At 44.0% G+C, this 21,093-nt stretch overlaps 1 protein-coding gene across 1 annotated transcript in view; it reads right to left on the bottom strand.

Annotated features, from left to right (window-relative positions):
- Positions 1 to 21,093, bottom strand: part of lrrk2 (leucine-rich repeat kinase 2) — a 189,195-nt gene that overhangs the window by 58,505 nt on the left and 109,597 nt on the right. Inside the window, exons 31-37 of the mRNA XM_055653579.1 lie at positions 17,530 to 17,748; positions 15,477 to 15,678; positions 13,629 to 13,717; positions 12,881 to 13,068; positions 9,898 to 10,052; positions 8,743 to 8,895; positions 5,004 to 5,195 (exon numbers count right to left, since the gene is read on the bottom strand). Coding sequence (XP_055509554.1) covers positions 5,004 to 5,195; positions 8,743 to 8,895; positions 9,898 to 10,052; positions 12,881 to 13,068; positions 13,629 to 13,717; positions 15,477 to 15,678; positions 17,530 to 17,748 — 1,198 coding nt within the window. The remainder of the gene's footprint in view (positions 1 to 5,003; positions 5,196 to 8,742; positions 8,896 to 9,897; positions 10,053 to 12,880; positions 13,069 to 13,628; positions 13,718 to 15,476; positions 15,679 to 17,529; positions 17,749 to 21,093) is intronic.

Here is a 21,093-nt window from a genome sequence, read left to right as displayed (position 1 = left end):
CATTATGTTAAGTAGACGTCTCAGGTTATTAAATGAGTGTCTCTTAGGTATAAATCCCGTCTGATCCTTATTTATTAATTTACTGACATATTGACTTAGTCTTCTAGCTAGTATTTTCGCTAATATTTTTTGATCAGTATTTAACAATGCAATAGCTCTGTATGATCCTGGTTCTTCTATATCTTTATCTATTTTAAGTATTAGTGTGATCGTTATTTCTACACTAACTTCCCTCAATGTCCTAGGGAATATCCTGTCAGGACCTGGAGACTTATCCACTTTTATATTTTTCAAAAGTGTCAGTACTTCTTTTACTTTGAACCTCATAGTATCCATAGCTACTCTACTAGTTTCCCTTACCTCACATAATTCAATATCCTTCTCCTTGGTGAATACCGAAGAAAAAAAATTGTTCAATATCTCCCCCATCTCTATTGGCTCTGCAGATAACTCTCCACTCTGTCTCTCCAATGGACCAATGTTATCCCTCGTTATCCTTTTGCTATTAATATAGCTGTAGAAACCCTTTGGATTTACTTTCACCTTACTTGCCAAAGCAACCTCATATCTTCTTTTAGCTTTTCTAATTTCTTTCTTAAGATTATTTTTACATTCCTTATACTCCTCAAGCACCTAATTTACTTCATGCTGCCTATAATTATTGTAGATCTCCCTCTTTTTCCGAACAAGATGTCCAATTTCCCTTGAAAACCAGGGCTCTTTCCAATTTTTACTGTTTCCTTTCAACCGAACAGGAACATAAAGATTCTGTACTCTTAAAATTTCCCCTTTAAATATCCTCCATTTCTCTTCTACATCTTTCCCATAAAACAAAATGGCCCAGTTCACTCCTTTTAAATCATCTCACATCTCATCAAAGTTAGCCTTTCTCCAATCAAAAATCTCAACCCCAGTTCTGACCCTCTCCATAATTATATTGAAACTAATGGTATTGTGATCACTGGACCCGAACTGTTCCCCAACGCATACCTCTGCCACCTGTCCCGTCTCATTTCCTAACAGGAGGTCCAGCACCGCCCCTTCTCTAGTAGGTACTTCTATGTATTGCTGCAAAAAACTATCCTGCACACATTTTACAAACTCCAACCCATCCAGCCCATTTACAGAATGTGTTTCCCAGTCTATGTGTGGAAAATTGAAATCTCCCACAATCACTACCTTGTGCTTAATACAGGTGCACAACCTTTTATCCGAAGATCCAAATAACGAAAACCTCCGAATAGCGACATTTTTTCAGTCCTTGAAGAAAGGTCCTTGAAAACGTTCACCGAGGGCGGCCCGCAGAGGTGACAGCGGAACCTCCGGTCGGTCCTCGAAGAAAGGGGAACTAAATCCCCATTCATAAAAGAGAAGGTGAGGGTATATTGCGCGAGGGTTAATAATTGACAATCTGCTGCTGCCTGCCCGCTGAGTTAAAAAAGTTCCCACGGTAGACTCACGATACACAGTGTATCGTGAGTCTTGCATGAGAACTTTTTAACTCAGCGGGCAGGCAGCAGCAAATTGTCGCTCCCTTAAGTTTCACCCCACCTACACCCCTCTGCTTCCCGGCCATGTGTGTGACCCCTTCCCTCCCCTCTCCAGCTCCCCGCCCATTGCACCGGCGCGGGGGTTTTGCACTGTCTTCACGTCGGAGCTAGTGCCAGTCACCGGAGACGTCAGGACCAACGGGACACCGGCCCCCAGGCCCACTGCAAGCACGGAGATCCCAGAGACCCACAGCCAGCAGCAGCCCAGCCCCGTTCCAATTCCAGAGGAACACGCTCCCCGTAGGGACCGAAGCTGATGGTGTGCAAGGTGCGTCTTGGTCTTGGGGTTGCGGATGAGGGGGCGCAGCTCGGGCTGTGACGTCTCCGGCCACCCCCTGTACAGGAGCTGAGACTGGGAACTGTGGGGTTGTTTGCAGTTGCAGAGGGAGGGGGCAAGGGCGGTACAGTTCCCAGTCTCAGCTCCAGTCCAGAGGGGTGACCGGAGACGTCAGGACCAATGGGACACCGACTGCAAGCACGGAGATCCAAGAGACTCACAGCCAGCAGCAACTCCAGCCCAGCCCCGCTCCAACTCCAGAGGAACCCGGGTTGCGGATGAGGGGGCGCAGCTCGGGCTGTGGGCGAACTGCCACTTGTCACTGTAGCGGCGCATCGCGGAGCGGGTTCCTGTTGGTCCTGACGTCTCCGGCCATCCCCCTGGACAGGAGCTGAGAGACGTCAGGACCACCAGAAGCCGCTCCCCGATGGGCCGCTACAGCGACAAGTGGCAGTTCGCCCACAGCCCGAGCTGCGCCCCCTCATCGGGACACCGACCCCCAGGCCCACTGCAAGCACGGAGATCCCAGAGACTCACAGCCAGCAACAACTCTAGCCCAGCCCCGCTCCAACTCCAGAGGAACCCGGGTTGCGGATGAGGGGGCGCAGCTCGGGCTGTGGGCGAACTGCCACTTGTCGCCGTAGCGGCCCATCGGGCAGCGGATTCCTCTGGAGTTGGAGGGACAGGGAGACACAGCGGCTTTTGAGAATGGTGGGCAATCACTTCCAAAGTTCTGCCCACACAGTCAGTACACCTCTCCTACACTTGTCTCCCGCACTAAGATCATCTCGCAGAGAATGATCCCAGCCTAACCCTCCCTATTCTCTCCTATTCTGCAAGAAAAAACTACATTGAAGACTCAAACTCGCGATCGAGTAACTGCCGGGATCGAGGCGCAAACTCGCGACCTTGCGGATATGAGCCGAGCACTCTACCACTGAGCCAGCCGTTAAAATCTACGCTAAAAATCTTCCATTCCGAAAGCCGAAAAATTCTGAATTACGAAAAGTGTCTGGTCCCAAGGCTTTCGGATAAAAGGTTGTGCACCTGTACTAATATCTGCTATCTCCTTACATATTTGCTCTTCCAATTCTCGTTCCCCGTTTGGCGGTCTATAATACACCCCTATAAGTGTTGCTACATCTTTCCCACTTCTCAATTACACCCAAATAGCCTCCCTAGATGAGCCCTCCAATCTATCCTGCCAAAGCACTGCTGTAATATCTTCCCTGACTAGCAATGCAACACCTCCACCTCTTGCCCCTCTAATTCTATCACACCTGAAGCAACGAAATCCTGGAATATTTAGTTTCCAATCACAGCCCTCCTGCAACCACGTTTCACTGATCGCCACAACATCATACTTCCAGGTCCTCACACAATCTGTTGATGTAGTTATTTAAGCTGTATATCCAAAAGTTTTTTCAATCAACAAAAAGCTTACTGATCAAGGATGTCATAGGTATACGATCTATATAATGAATTCAAATTAACTCTCATCAAAATTGTTGAAGTGATTCCAATACTCATAATGACTACACCCGAACAAAATATTAAATGGTCCAAGGCCATTCATTTTACTCTTTGTTTGGGCTATTATTTCAGATTAAGTTCACTCAGCAGGCTACAGAGCCACTTGTCATGAAAAAGTTATAGCAATAATGAAAATATATGACCATCTTAATGTTTGGCACTAGATTTGATCTTGCCTTAACTATTTGAAAATATGAATCTCCCCTTAGAAGAAGAACAACTTTATATGTTTTTTTTCACTCAGTCAGTTCATTAAAAATTCTTGCCAGTGCTGGGTTCCCTAAAAGGAAAGGTCACCTACCAAGATACAGACAGGAATATTATGCTCCCACCAATGTGGTGAGTGATCAGTAAGGGATCCAATTTGCCAGCAGGAAAGAGACATTTTACAAATGGAAACAACGCTGTAAATCATTCCCAGAACTGTCGAAATTTGGCTACTATTACAAATATCACTGAATAGTTTGCCTCATCATAATGGTGTAGAAAATCAGCTTGGTTAAGATGAACATCAGTATCACAGTTATTTTGCAAATTGCTGTAGCTTTAAATGAGCATAAATTCTCTACCTTTCAATTCCATCCCTCCAGAATTCATTATGGCTTATTGACCTTGTGTTTTAGATATGTGCAATCCCACAATTAATTGCTATCCAAATATGGCATTTATTTCCCAACTGACACGTGACTGAGCAACAAACCAGGTCTAATGAAATGATAACCAACTGAAAGCAAATTTGAATGTACAGCAGCAGTAAAGAAGAAAAATAAATTGGATAATTATTGTAATGTAGAATCTTCAGGTCTTTCTGATTTTCAATGTGATTCGTGACAGGTAGAATTAAATGCAGAGAAACTATTATCAGTGCACTTTAAAATGTATTTCTGCATTAAGCAACAAAGAAATGCCATCATTGATGGTAGACAAAAATGCTGGAGAAACTCAGCGGGTGAGGCAGCATCTATGGTGCGAAGGAATAGGCGACGTTTCGGGTCGAGACCCTTCTTCAGACTGAAGATCTGAACATTATTGGTGGCATTATTAGAGTAGATTGAAATCATCAAAACAGAATGGTAAAGGTAACATAGTTATTCCTGAATTAAATATTACAAAATGCTCTCAAGAGTTGGCCTTGGCATATTGGCGCAGAGAACCAGCACAAAGATGGTCAAAGGTAGAAAAAAGTGCTGGAGAAACTCAGTGGGTGCAGCGGCATCTATGGAGGGAAGGAAATAGGCAATGTTTCGGGCCAAAACCCTTCTTCAGACTGATGTAGGGTGGGGGGCGGGGGCTGGGGGAGAAGAAAGGAAAAAGGAAGAGGAGGAGCCCAAGGGCTGAGGGAGAGCTGAGAAGGGGAGGAGACAAGAGGAGGAGACAGCGAAGACTACCGGAAATTGGAGAATTTCCAAACAGTATCAGTAATTTCCCAAAAAGCTAGAAAAATACTATGATTAGAATGTTTGTGCCAAAACACATAACTTTAATATAAAAGTCTGATTTATCATTTCAAACTGATGAAAAGCAGTTACTACAACCTAGAAAAGAACTTCACAAAGTTATCACCAAGTACAAAGCAGGTTCAGAATGGAAAGATCTACAATTGATCAACTTACCATAATTCAAATTTTCATAGAAATAAATACCTTTTGCTGCAACATCTAGTAAGTCATCCAATAGGATCTGCTGGCATTCTTGACCATTTTCAAAACTGTACATGGCATATTTCTTCAATAGACTCCCACCATCACCATTTATATCCGTTTCCAGAAGTCCCGGAAACCACTCTTCTAACAGGGAATCAGTGTGATCCACAATTTGGCCCAACAGAATGTACCCTGATCGTTTTAAATGCAAGAAACACAAAGTAACATTTCTGATTGTAAGCAATTAGACATTTGATGCATGCTAAACATAATTTTACCCTGTTAGGCTGTGGGCCAAGGAGCTTGTTTGTTCAAGTTTGTGACCCAACTCAAGGAACTACCTGAATTTTTAACATATTGTGTAAAAATATTATATAAATCATACCTGAAACTCGTCAAGACCAAAACCTGCACATTTTTTTGAAATACGAGTAAAACTTCCAATTTTCCGAGCAGTAATTGTCCAATCAATGCATGTTTGACATTGAAGTCGGTGCAAATTGACCAATCCCGCGCTTTGTTTTATGGTCGCTAGGCAGCGAGGACCCTGGGATCATGGCTGCCTTCTAATCACATCAGAACAATAACAAGGTTTCTAAGGAATAAAGGTAATGCTAACCTTGCTGATAATTTTGAACTGTTAAATAAAAATAATAAATAACAAATGTAGAGCTAGGGTTAGGATTTGGAGTAGGGTCAGGGTTAGGGTCAGTCGGTCGGTCGGGCTTGTCGGTAGGCCGGTGAGTGCTGCGAGGGGTCGGTTGGGCTGTCGGTAGGCCGGTGGATTCTGCGAGGGGTCGGTCGGGCTGTCGGTAGACCGGTGAGTGCTGAGAAGGGGTCGGTCGGGCGGTTGGTAGGCCAGTGGATGCTGCGAGGGGTCGATCGGGCAGTCGGTAGGCTGGTGAGCAATGCAAAGGGTCAGTCGGGCTGTCACGCTGCCGGTATTGCAGCGAGTGAGAGGGTGTACTGCCAGAGCCAGCGCTATGGGGGTGCTGAAGGCAGCCTGGGCGGCGTGCAGGGCAGTGCTGCTCCCCACCATCATCTCCACAATGATCCAGAAGGGCATGCTAGCCGAGGTAAACTCGCTGAGCGGCCAGATGTACGGTGCCTGCAGCCGGTCCAAAAGCGGCTCCAGTTCCAGCCGTGGGCAGCTCTGGAAGGGGGGACAAGTTAAGGTTAGGGTTAGGCATTTTCCTCTCAATGGAAGATGCCTTAGCCTTCCCCCAGCCTGGCACTGCCCCTGTCCCAATATGGCTGTGATCCCCACTCTGCACACTGGCAGTCAGTGGGGTTCAGTAAATGGGGGAACCCAGAAGAACTGCCGTCACCCATTGATTAGGCTGGTTCAGGAGCAACTTTTGGCCCTCACGTATTATGACTTCCTTCTCAATAATATGTTATCTAAATCTGTGGAAAATATCATGTAGTTCCAAGACATGGGTCACAAAAGTTGATTTCTAAACACATTTTTGATGCTCAGCCCACATATATTCAATTTTTTCCAATTTTATATATACAATTTTTTTATACTTTACATGCAAATCCCATTAAGACCAGTTATAGGACAAATTGGATAATGAATCTTCAGTTATTTAATTGGATAACTTTTTTGTGATATGTATTAATGGCTTAGGCTAGGTTATAGTGATTTGCAAAAAACAAAAATGAGTTAACAGTCAGCAGGAAAGCAGAAAAGACATTGATGGCTTGATCAGTAGAGTAGAAAAGTAATAAATAAAATCTAATCCAGAGAACTGTGAGGTAAATTTGGCATAGTGCAACAAGGCAAGCGAATTTAATGTAAATGGTAAAATGTGGTACAGTTGGTGTGCAGGAATAAATGCATGTTGGAACATACTTTCACGGGTCCTTAAATATATATAGTTATATCAATAAGTTGGTTAACAATACAAGTGACGATTTATTAGTTGTGGTATGGAGAAGAAGAGCTGAGAGTCTATAAGTTGGATGACAGTTTGAGTATTGCATACAGTTCTAGACACCACATTATATGAACGTGATTCCTTCTCTTCTCTTGAACTCTCCCACTTCGCTGCAACTTAAAATAATCTTATTTTCTAGTTTCCCTGGTTCTTGTGAGGTAATCAAAACACCAACTCTTTATCTCTTGTCCCAGTGGCTGCCTGACCTGAGTATTTCACACATTTTCTGTGTTTTTATTTTCAGGTTTCCAGCATCTGCAGTCTTTTATCTTCAAGGCTAAAGAATGATTTTAATGCAAATATACAAAGGCCCAGACATAAATAGGAAGAACATATTTCCCTCATGAGGAGTTGAAAATCTGAAAACATTTTCTTAAAGTAATTGATAGGTTTGAACGGAAGAAGGGTGGAAGAATGTAGATGAGGAACTCTGGAGCACACTGCCTCAATAGGAACCCGAGACAGAACCCTTAAGACAGTTAAAAAGTACTTGGATGCATGCATGAAATACAATGTTATTACTTCAACCTTGGGCAACTCTTTTATAATGAGCACAAACTTAACGGTCTACATTGGATCAACTGGTTGAGGGGGATAGAGAGGGGGGGGGGGTGGGGGGGGGGGGGGGGGGGGGGGTGATTTGTGGGGGGATATGTGAGGTTACCTATAATTGGAAAATTCAATGTCGTATCATTGGGTTGTAAGCTATCCAAGCAAAATATTCCTCCAGTTTGCATATGGCCTTACTCTGACAATGGAGGAGGCCCATGACAAAAAAGGCCAGCGTGGGAATGGGAGTTAAAATTGTTTTCAAGGCAGACTAGGTATAGGTATTCAGCAAAACGGTCGCTGAGTCTACGCTTAGTCACTCCGATGTACAGGAGTCCACATCAGGAATACCGGATACAGTCGATGAGCTTAGAGGCGGTACACGTGAACCTCTGTCTCACCTGGATGGACTGCTGGGGTCCCTGGATGGATGTGAAGGAAGAGGTGTTACATCTCTTGTTGTTTCAGGGGAAAGTACCGGGGAGGAGGTGGTCTGGGCGCGAAGGGATGAATGGACGAAGGAGTTGCAAAGGGAGTGTTCTCCGCAGAAGGTGGATAGGGGTGGGGATGGGAAAATGTGACTAGTGGTGAGATACGTTGGGAGTATGATGTGTTGGATCCAAAGGCTGCTAGGGTGAAACGTGAGAACCAGGGAACTCTATCCTAGTTCCATCCTGGTAGAGGGGGAGCATGAGCAGAACTGCGGGACATGGAGGAGATGCTGATGAGGGATCCATCTATCACAGAAGGAGGAAAGTTACATTTACTAAAGAATGGGGACAACTTGGATGTCCCAGGATGAAAGTCTCATATTGGGAGACAGAGATGGAAGAATTGAGAGTAGGTGGGGGCAGAGGGGTACAATAGTAAGGCCTCTGTTGAGGACAGAACATTCCGTATTGGATAATTCTGCATTGTATAAACACAATAGCTAGGGTCAAAGGTGTGGAAGGAGGCTCTGGGAGGCACTGTGGAGGAATGATGGGGGTTTAGAGGGGAGAGGATTGAGAGAAGGTGTGGGGTAGAGGTAAGAAAAAGCATGATGTTTGAAGAGAGGGAAGGACAGCAGGACCCAGTGGTGTCAATTCTGAGGTTCCCTGTGGGAGGGGGAAGTAGGAAGACCCAGAAGAGTTTAACAAGTGGTGTTGGAGCAAGCAAATAAATATTATTTGAACAGTTTGGTATCCACCCTCGACCCAATTGCAAATAATAATATTTCAATGCAAAATTCAAAAATAGTTGCTTACCCTTTCTGGAGCATGGAACAGTTATTTTGAGAACACTCTCTGGTTTATTGTTCAAGGCTGCTGAGTCTACAAGACAATAGGCTTCGGGTGACCAGATCAGATAGATTCCATGTCTCCAATATGTCCTATTGGAACGGAGAGGCTTCCCTTCATCTGCAACAAAATAATTTTATTTTTCTTGATAATGCACACTGCACTCCACCCATGTGAACAATGTTGTGGAACATAAATTACTTCTGTTCCCATTGCAAACCATCCTAGTTTGTCCATTTTATATGTTACATTCAGTCCCATCTAACGTCGGCCCATAATTTCTTAGTTAACAAATGGCCTTTGGATTATCAAATTATTTTACACCGATAGTTTAAAACATTTCAGAATATGTGGCTTTGTACTACTCCTACCTTTGATAATTGCAGTAACAGGTTATTGAGATTATTAACAAAAGGCAAAGTAAACATTATACTGGATTAATACAAACATTAAAATGCTATCAATTATAAGAAATAAGGTGTTGGGGAAATATTAGCATCAACTTCCTTCTCAAATCAGATTCTGATTATAATTCTGAAATGTTCACTCTTTTTTTTCAATTCTCTGATGTAATTTAAGATTATTCAATTCCAATGATTGTAGATTGACTATCATGTATCCTCCACAATACACAAGCAGTTTTCGAAAATAATAGGTTAAATTCACTGTCAATGGCTCGATTGTAATCACGTTTTGTCTTTCTGCTGACTGGTTAGCACGCAACAAAAGCTTTTCACTGTACCTGAGAACACATGACAATATACTAAACAGAACTGAGTTATAGAGTAAATTTACAATACAGGCAATGCTTACAATGAAACCAAACCACAGGACATTATTACCTCCAAATTTAAATCCTGAAATGGTCATCCATAAATGTTACTAACTTTTATTTGAATACGCTGATATTTTTTTCCATAAACCACCATATAGCCACAATGATTGCAACATTTTATGCAGGTGGTCAATTAACAGCAATTTATCAGTTATGGTCACATCCCAAGAACAGTTTTTTTGAATTTAAATAAACACAATTCCCTCTCAACAGTTTTTTAGTGCTAAGCCCCTCCATCTTGTAACTATATTAACTGAGTATGCAATCAAATAGTAAAAAATATTTACCTTGTCTACGAAACATGCAACCCGAAAATTCAAGCAGTCTGTGGATAAGTCTAGACCAGAATCCTATTGGAATGTAAGGCATTTCATAAAGCCTTACTATCAATTCGCAGTTTTCACTATGTGGAAGTTCAATTGCAGGTCTCCGATCAGACAAGCTACAATACAAATTACAAGTGATAAGGAACCTACAATTCATTCAGATATTGAAAGACAGTTTTTTTTTAAATAAAGCACCCAGCAAATTAAACAGTGTTTGACTTTGTTACACATGAAATTCGGCACGTCTCCAATGATTCTTACAAACTTCTACAGATGCATCATAGAAAGTATACCATCAGGTTGCATCACAGCTTGATTTGGGAACTGCTCTGCCCAAGACTGCAATACATTTCAGAAAATTATACAACAATCAATCAACCTATATTGTCATCTTACAAGCAACAGTTGTACAGTGTAAAATGAAAAGACGTTTCCCAGGGAATACCGGAGCATCGCACATGAAATTTAAAACATTTCCCACCTAATAACACTAAAAGCAATCCAGTCCCTGATGGAACAGTATATATAGTTAAAAGCAGGTAAAATAACAACGTTAAAATACAGTAAAACCAATCATAAAAATGTCCGGGGCAGCTGATTTGAGTGGCCAGTGCCAGTTATTAGAGTGGCCAGTGCCAGTTATTACAAAGTGTCCGTGCCAAGCCTCAGAATCAGGTGACTGTGGGTACAGAGTGACTGTTTAGCAGCCTCACAGCCTGTGGCAGGAAGCTGTTTAGCAGTCTTGTAGTCCGGGCTTTGATGCTGCGATATCTCTTGCCTGATGGCAAGAGATCTAGGTGTATGTGAAGGGGGTGCAGTTTGTCCTTAGCAATTTTCTGATCTTTTTACCCAAGTCCATCACAGACCAGAATCCCCACCATTTACTTAATTTATACTTCATGATGCCTTGGAAAAACAGCCAACATAATCAAATACTTTTCCTAACCCAGTCATTCCTTCTTCTCCCTGCCCCGTTGGGCAAGAGGAACAGAAGCATGACAGCACGCACCACCAGATTCAAGAACAGCTTTTGTCCTTCTGCATGATCCTTCCATAAGCTAGGGTACTGTTCGATCCATCTGTACCCCATTGCGGACATTGGACTTTGGGTAGTTATGTGGGGGGGGAGAGGGGTGTGTGGGCGGGGGCAGTTGTGGGGGGGAGAGGGGTGTGTGGGCGGGTGGGGAGTGAGCTCTGAGGAAAGATGGGGAACAGTCATGGGGCAGAGGGGAGCATCACGGGGGAGGCGGGGGAGGATCGAGCGAGGTGGACCAGAAGGGTAGTGGCTGGAATTGGTGGTGTGATTGGGACTCACAGCGGACGCTGGGTGCTGGTCGTTCTCCTCCGCTGGGATCAGAGTTTCCGCTTTCCATTTGGCGACATCGGCGACATCTCCGACTCCGAGCTGGGCTGGGTCTCCGACTCCGGGCTGGGCTGGGTCTCCGACTCCGAGCTGGGCTGGGTCTCCGACTCCGGGCTGGGCTGGGTCTCCGACTCTGGGCTGGGTGGGTCTGGGGCCTGGGCGGCTGCTTGGGGCCGGGCTGCTTGGGGTCCTACTGAAAGTCCGGTTGGAAACCTCCGCCGGCCACCCTCAGCTCTTGTAAAGAAACGATGGCGCAAGAAGGGACGGACTGTCCCGGGGAGTGACAAGTGGAAGAGAGTAATCCTCGCGGCGCTGACTGGCAGAAGGGATCGATCTGCGCACGCGGGTTTTTTAGGATTTTTAAACCTCGCTGAGCTTTATGACATTCAACCGATCGGAACGAAACTTGGTGCAGTCACAGCAGAGAACCGTGGCGCTGTCACGGACCGTTTTTGCGCAAATACAAAGACCGCCAAACAAGAAGATAACAAGATCAGAGTTTTAGTTATGTACGCCAGCGCATCAAGAGAGAGAGAGGGACAGAGAGGGACAGAGGACACGGGGGGGGACACGGGGGGGACGGAGGGACGGAGAGGGGGACAGAGGGACGGAGGGACGGTGACAGAGAGAGAGAGAGGGGGAGAGAGAGAGAGAGAGATGGAAAGAGAGAGAGAGAGAGAGAGAGAGAGAGAGAGAGAGAGAGAGAGAGAGAGAGAGAGAGAGAGAGAGAGAGAGAGAGAGAGAGAGAGACAGAGAGAGAGAGAGAGAGAGAGAGAGGCAGAGAGAGAGAGGCAGAGAGGGGAGAGGAGAGGAGGGGGAGGGGGGGGGGGAGGGGGGGGAGGGAGGGGGGGGAGGAGGGGGGGAGGGGGGGAGGGGGGGGAGGAGGGGGGGAGAGATGGAGGGGGAGAGATGGAGGGGGAGAGATGGAGGAGGAGGAGGAGGGGGAGGGGGGAGGGGGGGGGGGAGAGGAGGAGGGGTGGGGGAGTAGGGGAGGGACTGAGAGGAGGAGGGGGAGGGGATGAGAGGGGAGCGGGGAGCGGGGGGGGGGGGGGGGAGCGGCCGTCAACCAAAGGACTGTGAGTTCGGCGGCTTCATTCCAGGGCCCGACTTGCTCGTTCTTTCTGCGTTTTTTGAATAATGGGGGGAGGGAGGGGTGGGAGGGTGACGTCACTCGCAGCGCGTGAAAGACAGCAGGCACACAGACCCATTGTGACAACATGAGCGAAAGAAAGTTTTGTCCAATATTTAAGGATGACAAGGCACCTTCAGACTCAACGGTCACATTCTCTTCCGGAATATGTTACAATTGTACCGCTTACGCATTGTTTTGTCGAGAAGACACAGACAGACAGACAGACAGACAGACAGACAGACAGACAGACAGACAGACAGCCACAGACAGCCACAGACAGACAGACAGACAAGATCAGACTTTTAAGTATATAGATATGATAGATGTTCATGTTGAACCACACTGGCACACCGTTAAAACTTTAGTTTTGCCTTTTGTCTAAAATCGTTTCATATATAAATGGTCATTTATGAATTCATCACAAGTAATATTCTTTTGATGAGTTGTACCTGCTTGGAATCAGTAGTTGTTCCTCTCCTAAAGGCAATGCAATTTGAATTTTTTCCAGAAGCCTGATGTATTGTGATAGGCAATTTTGGGGAAGACCATTTTCTTGTGAGAGAAATTTCTCAACATCAGATCGATAAATAATGCCAGAAGGGTGCTTTGGAAAACCAGATGCTTTAATAGTTACAATCTATTTTCAAAACAAAACACACTGGATTAATATTTATAACTTAAAGCACTTTCACATCAAATCTTAAAACATAGAATAATACAGTACAGGAATGCACCCCTCGACCCACAAAGTTTGTACATGACGCATATACCTCTGTTCCCTGCATTCCTATCTGCCTATCTAAAAGCTTCTTAAATGCTATTATCATATCTATCTCTACTACCACCACCCCGGCAATGCATTCCAGGCGCCATCCCCACCAAAGACCTGTGTAAAAAAAACCTGCCCCACACATCTCCATTAAACATTCCCCCTCTCACCTTATAGCTATGCTTCAAGTTTTAAACTAATAATTGTATTTGAAACAAACCCCATGGATTTAGTTACACAAAACTTTACAACTAACATTATTCTGAAGTTTTGTTAAAATCTAAGCCCATCAAATGTTGCATAAATAATGGTGTAGGAGCACATAGCAAGCATTTTAGTTGAAGAAGCAGAAATAGATTCTACAGGACTGAAGATGGTTGATTTTTATTGTACAAACTAATTTCAAAGCAAAGTTCTAAACATTTTACCTGTGAAATTGTTTTACACAGCAATTGTGGATCAATAAAATAAAGATCTTGTAACTGAAGGGCTGGATCACGAAAATGCAGCAGAACACCTGCAAAAGCAAAGTCACCTTTAAAATAGTATTTACACATTTACCTACATTATTAAATTATGAAAAGTGAAAATATTATTTGATTTATGTGTGCACAACCATGATACAGAACACGTAATTCTCTGCCAACATATCACTTTCTATCAGAGACTTTTATTTAATTTAACGTAAACAGTATACAATCTCCTTATATTCAACCTACAAAGGGGCAACACCTCACAATTTCTGGGTTTATACTCTATCTGACATTTCTCCATCAATGTATGTTAATGATATAATGATCCCATCAGAGACCCCTGCAGAACAACATTTATCACAGCCCTCCAACTAAATAACTCATTCACCAACACCTTGTCTTCTATAAGGAAGCCAATTCTGAATCAAAACTACCAAGTTAACATGAATCCATGGAACATAGAACAGCACAGCAACTGTACTCTTTGTACTTCCATGTGCCTATCCAAAAGCCTTTTAACCACCACTATCCTATCTGCCTCCATCACCACTCCTGGCAGCGCATTCCAGGCCCCCACCACTCTCCATGTAAAAAGCACTTGCCCTGTACATCCGCATTAAACTTTCCCCCTCTGACCTTATAGCTATGCCCTCCAATGTACATTTTCTCACCCTGGGGGAAAAGGTTCAGAATGCCTACCTTGTTTATGCCTCTCATAATTTTATATACTTCTGTCTAGTCTCCCCTCTACCCTTGACATTCCAGAGTAAACAATCCAAGTCTTCTCAACGTCTCCCTGCAGTTGAAACCATCTAATCCAGGCAGCATTCTGGTAAACATCCTCTGCACCCTCTCCAAAGCCTCCACGTGTCCTGGAATGGGGTGACCAGAACTGCGCGCGATACTCCACTGCGGATTAACCACAGTCCTATAGAGTTGCATCATGACTTCCTGATTCTTATATTCAATGCCCCTAGCAATAAAGGCAAGCATACCATATACCTTATTTACCTATCTACTTGTGCTGCCACCTTTAATGGTCTATAAACTTGAACTCTAAAATCCCTCCGCATTTAAGTCCTGCCATTAACAGTATACTCCCATCAAACGTTCAACCGCCCAAAGTGCAACACCTCACACTTGTTCAGGTTAAACTCCATCTGCTATTACTCTGGCCATTTCTGTCTCTGGTCTATATCTTGCTGAATCTTCTGCCAGCCTTCCTCGTGGTCTGCAACTCCTGTTTAAGGGAGATGTGCGGGGTAAGATTTTTTATACGGGGATCTGGAATGCATTCCAAGGGCTGGTCGTGGTGGCAGATATGATATGAAGGTTTTAGATAGACACATAGAAGTGCAAGGAATAGAGGGATATGGATGATATGCAGACAGATGAGATCAGTATAGCTTGGCATCAACCTCTGCATTGTGGGCCAAAGGACCCGTTGATGTGTTGTACTGCTCTATCCATGTGAAATCAAAACAAAACACCCTATAGATGGATATTCAGCAAGTCAAGCAGCATCTGTGGTGAGAGAAGCGGTTGACATTTCAAGACAATTACCATTTATTGTTGACTGTCCTAATAAAATGTCATCAACCTCACTTTCACTCTCCACATATGCACTTCACCATCTTTTGCATTTTGTTTCCAGCATCTGCTGTTTATTTCCTTTCTTTTTGTCAAATGCAGAAAAAAATGTCTCCCTCTCCTGTACAGAATTAAACAGAACATTGCAGTTTGATTGAACAGGTTCTTGATTGCTAATACGGCCATTTGAAACGGTAAACATAAAGGAAATACCAGAATCATTGAGGAAGTCAACAACATGGGGCAGTTCATTTTCATCCAACTGCAACTGATTCTCCTGAACTATTTCCAACAGCCTCTGCTGATGAATTACTGGAAATTCTGCCATGACACTCTTTCGCTCCTGTATAATCCTCTTTTCCAGCTCCAAGTATCCCTGAGGGACCAACTTGCCCATTACAGGCTGGTCTTTGATCTGTAAAGACATTATTTGAAGCTGTAAACATTGGCACAACTTAAATAACATGTTGAAGGTCCAATGTAAGGAGAAAGTATACAGTTAATGGCAAGGCCCTTAACACCATTAATAAGAAGGTATATTGGGATCAAGTCCATAAAGCCCCTGTCCCACTTAGGCAATTTTTTCGGTGACTACAGGCGACTAGGCTGTCACTACATGGTCGCAGGGTGACGCCTGTATAGTCGTGAGTAGTCTTCTCAAGTCGCCTAAAGAGTTGTAACATTTTTGTGATCGTCGCTGGATTTTGAAATGTTCAAAACCTTTCGGCGACTGTGGGCTTGACGTAGTTACCAGGATGACGCAGTTTGTCGCCAAATTACATTGGTTGTCGCTCGGTGCTGACCGGTGAATTCCATTGGCGACTACCTACATCAACCAGCAACAGGTACCGGTGACTGAATTGTCGCCGACAGTCATAGCTTGTCGTAGCTTCTCGCAGGTGAACACAAGTTGATTTTGGTTGCCGTAGGCTGTCGCCTATGTGGTCGTAGGTGTAGGTGTGGTCATAGGTGGACGTCCTAATGGGTTGCCGGTTGTCGGTAGCTTGCCGTCGACACGGTGGTAGGTTGGCGTGGCATGTCATAGACATTGTCGGGGGATCCAGTCGCTGCTTTTTCAGCAACCTGCTACAACTGTGACAGTCACCCAAAAAAAATCGCCTAAGTGGGACAGGCCCTTAACTCCCTGAAAGAGGCAACACAAGTAGATTGAGTGGTAAAGAAGGTATATGGTTTGCATTTGTCATCAGTTGATGCATCCAGTATACGAGTCGAGAAGTCACATTGCAGCTTTAAAATACTTCAGTTAGGCCGCATTTAGAGTATTGTGTGCAGCTCTGGGCGGCACATCAGCGCAGTGGTACAGTTGCTGCTTTACTGTGCCGTAGACCCAAATTCGATCCCAACTACAGGTGCTGTCTGTATGAAGTTTGTATGTTCTCACTGTGACCCTGTGGGTTTTCTCTGGGCACTCCAGTTTCCTCGCACACTCCAAAGACTTACAGGTTTGTAAGTTAATTGGTTCTGGTAAAATTATAAATTGTCCTTAGTATGTAGAATTGTGCTAGTGTACAGGGGGATCACTGGTCGGCGCAAACTCAGTGTCTCAGTATCTCAAAAGTGTAAAGTAAAATCTCTGGTTGCTCCATTACAGGAAGGATGTGGAAGCTCGAAGGAGTGCCGAAGAGGTTTACCAAAATGTTGCCAGCATTAGAGCGTATTACTGAAGTTCAACAAGGAGAGGTTGGACAAACTTGGATTGCTTTTTTTTTATCTGGAAGGTCAGAGGTTGAGGGAAGACTTGATAGAAATATGTACAATTCTGGGAGGCATAAATGGGGTAGATAGTCAGAATCCTTTTGCTCAGGGTGGAAATGTCAAAGAATAGAGGGCATAACTTTAAAGGAGATATGTGGGGCACTTTTTTTGCAAAGGTTGGTGGGTGCCTGCAACACGCTGCTGGGAGTGGGAGTGGAGGCATATATATATATATATACATACTTGTGAGTATATATATATATATATATATAAAAACACTAAACATTTTTATCTCTCTCGTTTATCATATTGTTTACTGTGTACTATGTTTACATATTCTGTTTTGTTGCAGCAAGTAAGAATGTCATTGTTCTATCGGGGACATCTGACAATAAAACACTCTTGACTGTTGATAATGGCACTCCACCCGTTGTAATTTATTGTTTGCCTCTCCTATCTCAGCCCCCATCTCCCACACAGACAGATGGAGCTGTAGCCACCTTTGCATAGAGATATCTACACAACTGGATTTTGTTTTAAATAACATCACCTTGAATGTCTGTATTTCGCTAATAATAGCTCTTCGCAGTTTTGCTATAGATTCAGATTCTTCTGTAGCCACCACAAAATGGCAATCACGGATTGAAGGGAAATTATGATGCTGAATGAATTCTGTCTGAATTCTGGGTATACAGCTTTGCCGATGCTTTTCATCAGTCACATCAATATGAGTTCCAACAAGAATTACAGGACAAGACGGAACATGGGCCTATTAAAAAAGAAATTTGCAAATATTATTACAAAATAATTATCAAGTCAAGTCAAGTCAAGTTTATTCGTCACATACACATACGAGATGTGCAGTGAAATGAAAAGTGGCAATGTTCGCGGACTTTGTGCAAAAAGACAAACAAACAAACAACCAAACAAAATCAACATCTTAAATAGAGGCTTTTGAAAAGAGCAATCATAGGTCATATATTTTATTCCCTTCACACTCCAGTGTAAAAAGGCAATATTAAAATACATTTAAAAATGTGCCAGATGCATGGCTAATGCCAGTAGTTAGGAGTGAAAGCACCTCGCAACACAAGATACTGCAGATGCTGGAATCCTGAGGGGGAAAAGCAGTGCTGGAGGAGCTGAGGGGTTCAGGCAGCTGGAGGAACTTGGATGGAATGGACAAACCTCGTTGTGGGTCAGGACTGATTGGAGAGGGGAAAGAAAGCTGGAATAAAGAGCGGGGGGATGGGACGAAATCTGACAAGTGACAGTTGGATACAAGTGAAGGACAGATGGTTAGAGTGAGTAGCAAAGGCTAGAGGTGAAAAGGAAACAAAAGGGTGTCAGATAAGGAAAGAAGAGGAGGAGTGCAATGTAAAGCCAGAGGGAAGGGAGAGAGGGGGAATAAAAGAGGAAATATGCACCCGAGGATGGGAGATGAGCATACAGAAAATAAAAAAGGAGCAGTGGACTGTGTTAGTGAGAGATGATGGGAGAAACATGTGCAAACTAGAGTGGGAAGGAGTGGGGAAAGAGGGGGTTGTAGGAGGGGGGATATTACTTGAAATTAGACAATTCATTGTTCATACTGTTGGGTTTGAAACTACCCAAGTGGAATATGGAGTGTTGTTCTTCCAGTTCAGCTGTGTCGATCAATGACAATAGTTTGCCCCACGCCATCTCTCTTTTCCAGCTTTCTCCCTACTATCCATCATTCCTGCACTTTGTATTTTGCTCATGACATCATTGTCGTTCGGCCATTTAAATTCTCAGAAGACTCAAGCTTCTGTGCATAGGTTATCAAACATGTCAGCCAGTCAGCCGTCAGATGCAATATGGAATGCACAGTCTTGCTGAGTTTCCTCCTAATCACCTCTTAGCGCTATGATTTCAGTGGGGATTCTTCAGCTTTTATTTTGAAGCAAAGGTAAGCAAGGTACATTTTTTGGTACATATTGCTTCAGTTTAAGGATTTTAATTGTTTCTGGTTAACATTAGAGTCGTCATCAGGGCTGTGTAGAAAATAGTTAATATTGCATGATTTCAAAGAGAGTTAATGTGGAGGAAAATGCAATGATATCCATTTCCCCATATTCTGCATCATTCCAGAAATTTAACTGGGCTCATTGTTCATGCGTCAAATCATGCAATTTCCTCGGCAAACCTCTTCAGGAGCATTGTTTGAAAAAGTAGACCCCACTGTCCTGGGATGATCATTGCTGAGCATTACCAAGACAACTAGATCTGCAAAGCATTGTTTGATAGCAGGGCTGTGGAGTCGGAGTTGGAGTCGCAGCAATTTTGGTGCTGCTGGAGTTGGAGTCGGTATAAAAAGTCCCGACTCCGATCTCAACATAAATTTCAAAGACTACGTAAATCTCTGTTTTATCCACTGACTTGGCCTACACCGCCATCTATGGCAAAGAATTCCACAGATTCACCACCCTCTGACTAAAGAAATTCAATCTCATCTCATTCCTAAAGGAATGCCCATTAATGCTGGGGCTAAGACCTCTAGTCCTAGACTATCCCACGAGTAGGAGCAGACTTAGACCATTCGGCCCATAAAGTCTACACCGCCATTCAATCATGACTGATCTATCTCTCCCTCCTAACCCTATTCTCCTGCCTTCTCCCCATAACTCCTGACACTGTACTAACCAATTTTACTTAGTACCATCTGTAAACTTGCTAATCATGCTGTGTATATTCTCAAGATGAATATATGGTAATAAAGCTAAACTGAACAGAATCAGGCCATATTGACCATATGCCTTGGTCCACATGACAATAAACTAAACTCTCCCCAGAAAAAGAAATAAGTTCAGCAAGCATTAAGAAATTGCAGCGAATTGTGGAAGCAGCCCAGACCATCAGACAAACCAACCTCCCTTCCATTGACTCCATTTATACCTCACACTGCCTCGGCAAGGCCAGCAGCATAATCAAGGACGAGCCTCATCCTGGCTACTCCCTCTTCTCCACTCTCCCATCAGGCAAAAAGTACAGAAGTGTGAAAACGCACACCTCCAGATTCAGGGACAGTTTCTTCCCAGCTGTTATCAGGCCACTGAACCACCCAACCACAACCAGAGAGCAGTGCTGAACTACAATCTACCACTTTGGTGAACCTCGGACTATACTTGATCGGATTTTGCTGGTTTTACCTAGCATTAAGTGCAGAGACGGTTCACCAGACTGATTCCTGGGATGTCAGGACTGTCTTATGAAGAAAGACTGGATAGACTTGGTTTATACTCTCTAGAATTTAGGAGATTGAGAGGGGATCTTATGGAAACTTACAAAATTCTTAAAGGGTTGGACAGGCTAGATGTAGGAAGATTGTTCCCGATGTTAGGGAAGTCCAGGACAACGGGTCACAGCTTAAGGATAAGGGGGAAATCCTTTAAAACCGAGATGAGAAGAACTTTTTTCACACAGAGAGTGGTGAATCTCTGGAACTCTCTGCCACAGAGGGTAGTTGAGGCCAGTTCATTGGCTCTATTTAAGAGGGAGTTAGATGTGGCCCTTGTGGCTAAGGGGATCAAGGGGGTATGGAGAGAAGGCAGGTACGGGATACTGAGTTGGATGATCAGCCATGATCATATTGAATGGCGGTGCAGGCTCGAAGGGCCGAATGGCCTACTCCTGCACCTAATTTCCATGTTTCTATGTTTCTATTAAACATTATCCCCTTATCATGTATCTGTACAATGTAAATGGCTTGAGTGTAATCATGCATTGTCTTTCCACTGACTGGTTAACACGCAACAAAAGCTTTTTGTTGTACCTCGGTACACGTGACAATAAACTAAACTGAACTGAAACTGAAGATAGACACAAAATGCTGGAGTAACTCAGTGGGACAGGCAGCATCTCTGGAGAGAAAGGAGTCTGAAGAAGGGTCTCGACCCAAAACATCACCCATTCCTTCTATCCAGAGATGCTGCCTGTCTCTCTGAGGTGCTCCAGCATTTTGTGTCCATCTTCGGTTTAAACCAGCATCTGCAGTTCCTTCCTAGCCATAAATTGAAACTGAACTGAACTACTGGAAACTTTACAAATCCTAGATAGTTCAGTCAGGACGTTCCGGGGAAGAAGCCTCCAACTT

The sequence above is a fragment of the Leucoraja erinacea genome, chromosome 22 (genome assembly GCF_028641065.1).
Source record: "Leucoraja erinacea ecotype New England chromosome 22, Leri_hhj_1, whole genome shotgun sequence".
In the NCBI taxonomy this organism is placed as follows: domain Eukaryota; kingdom Metazoa; phylum Chordata; class Chondrichthyes; order Rajiformes; family Rajidae; genus Leucoraja; species Leucoraja erinaceus.
Note: the sequence above shows the minus strand (reverse complement) of the source record. Positions and strands in the feature narration are given on the sequence as shown.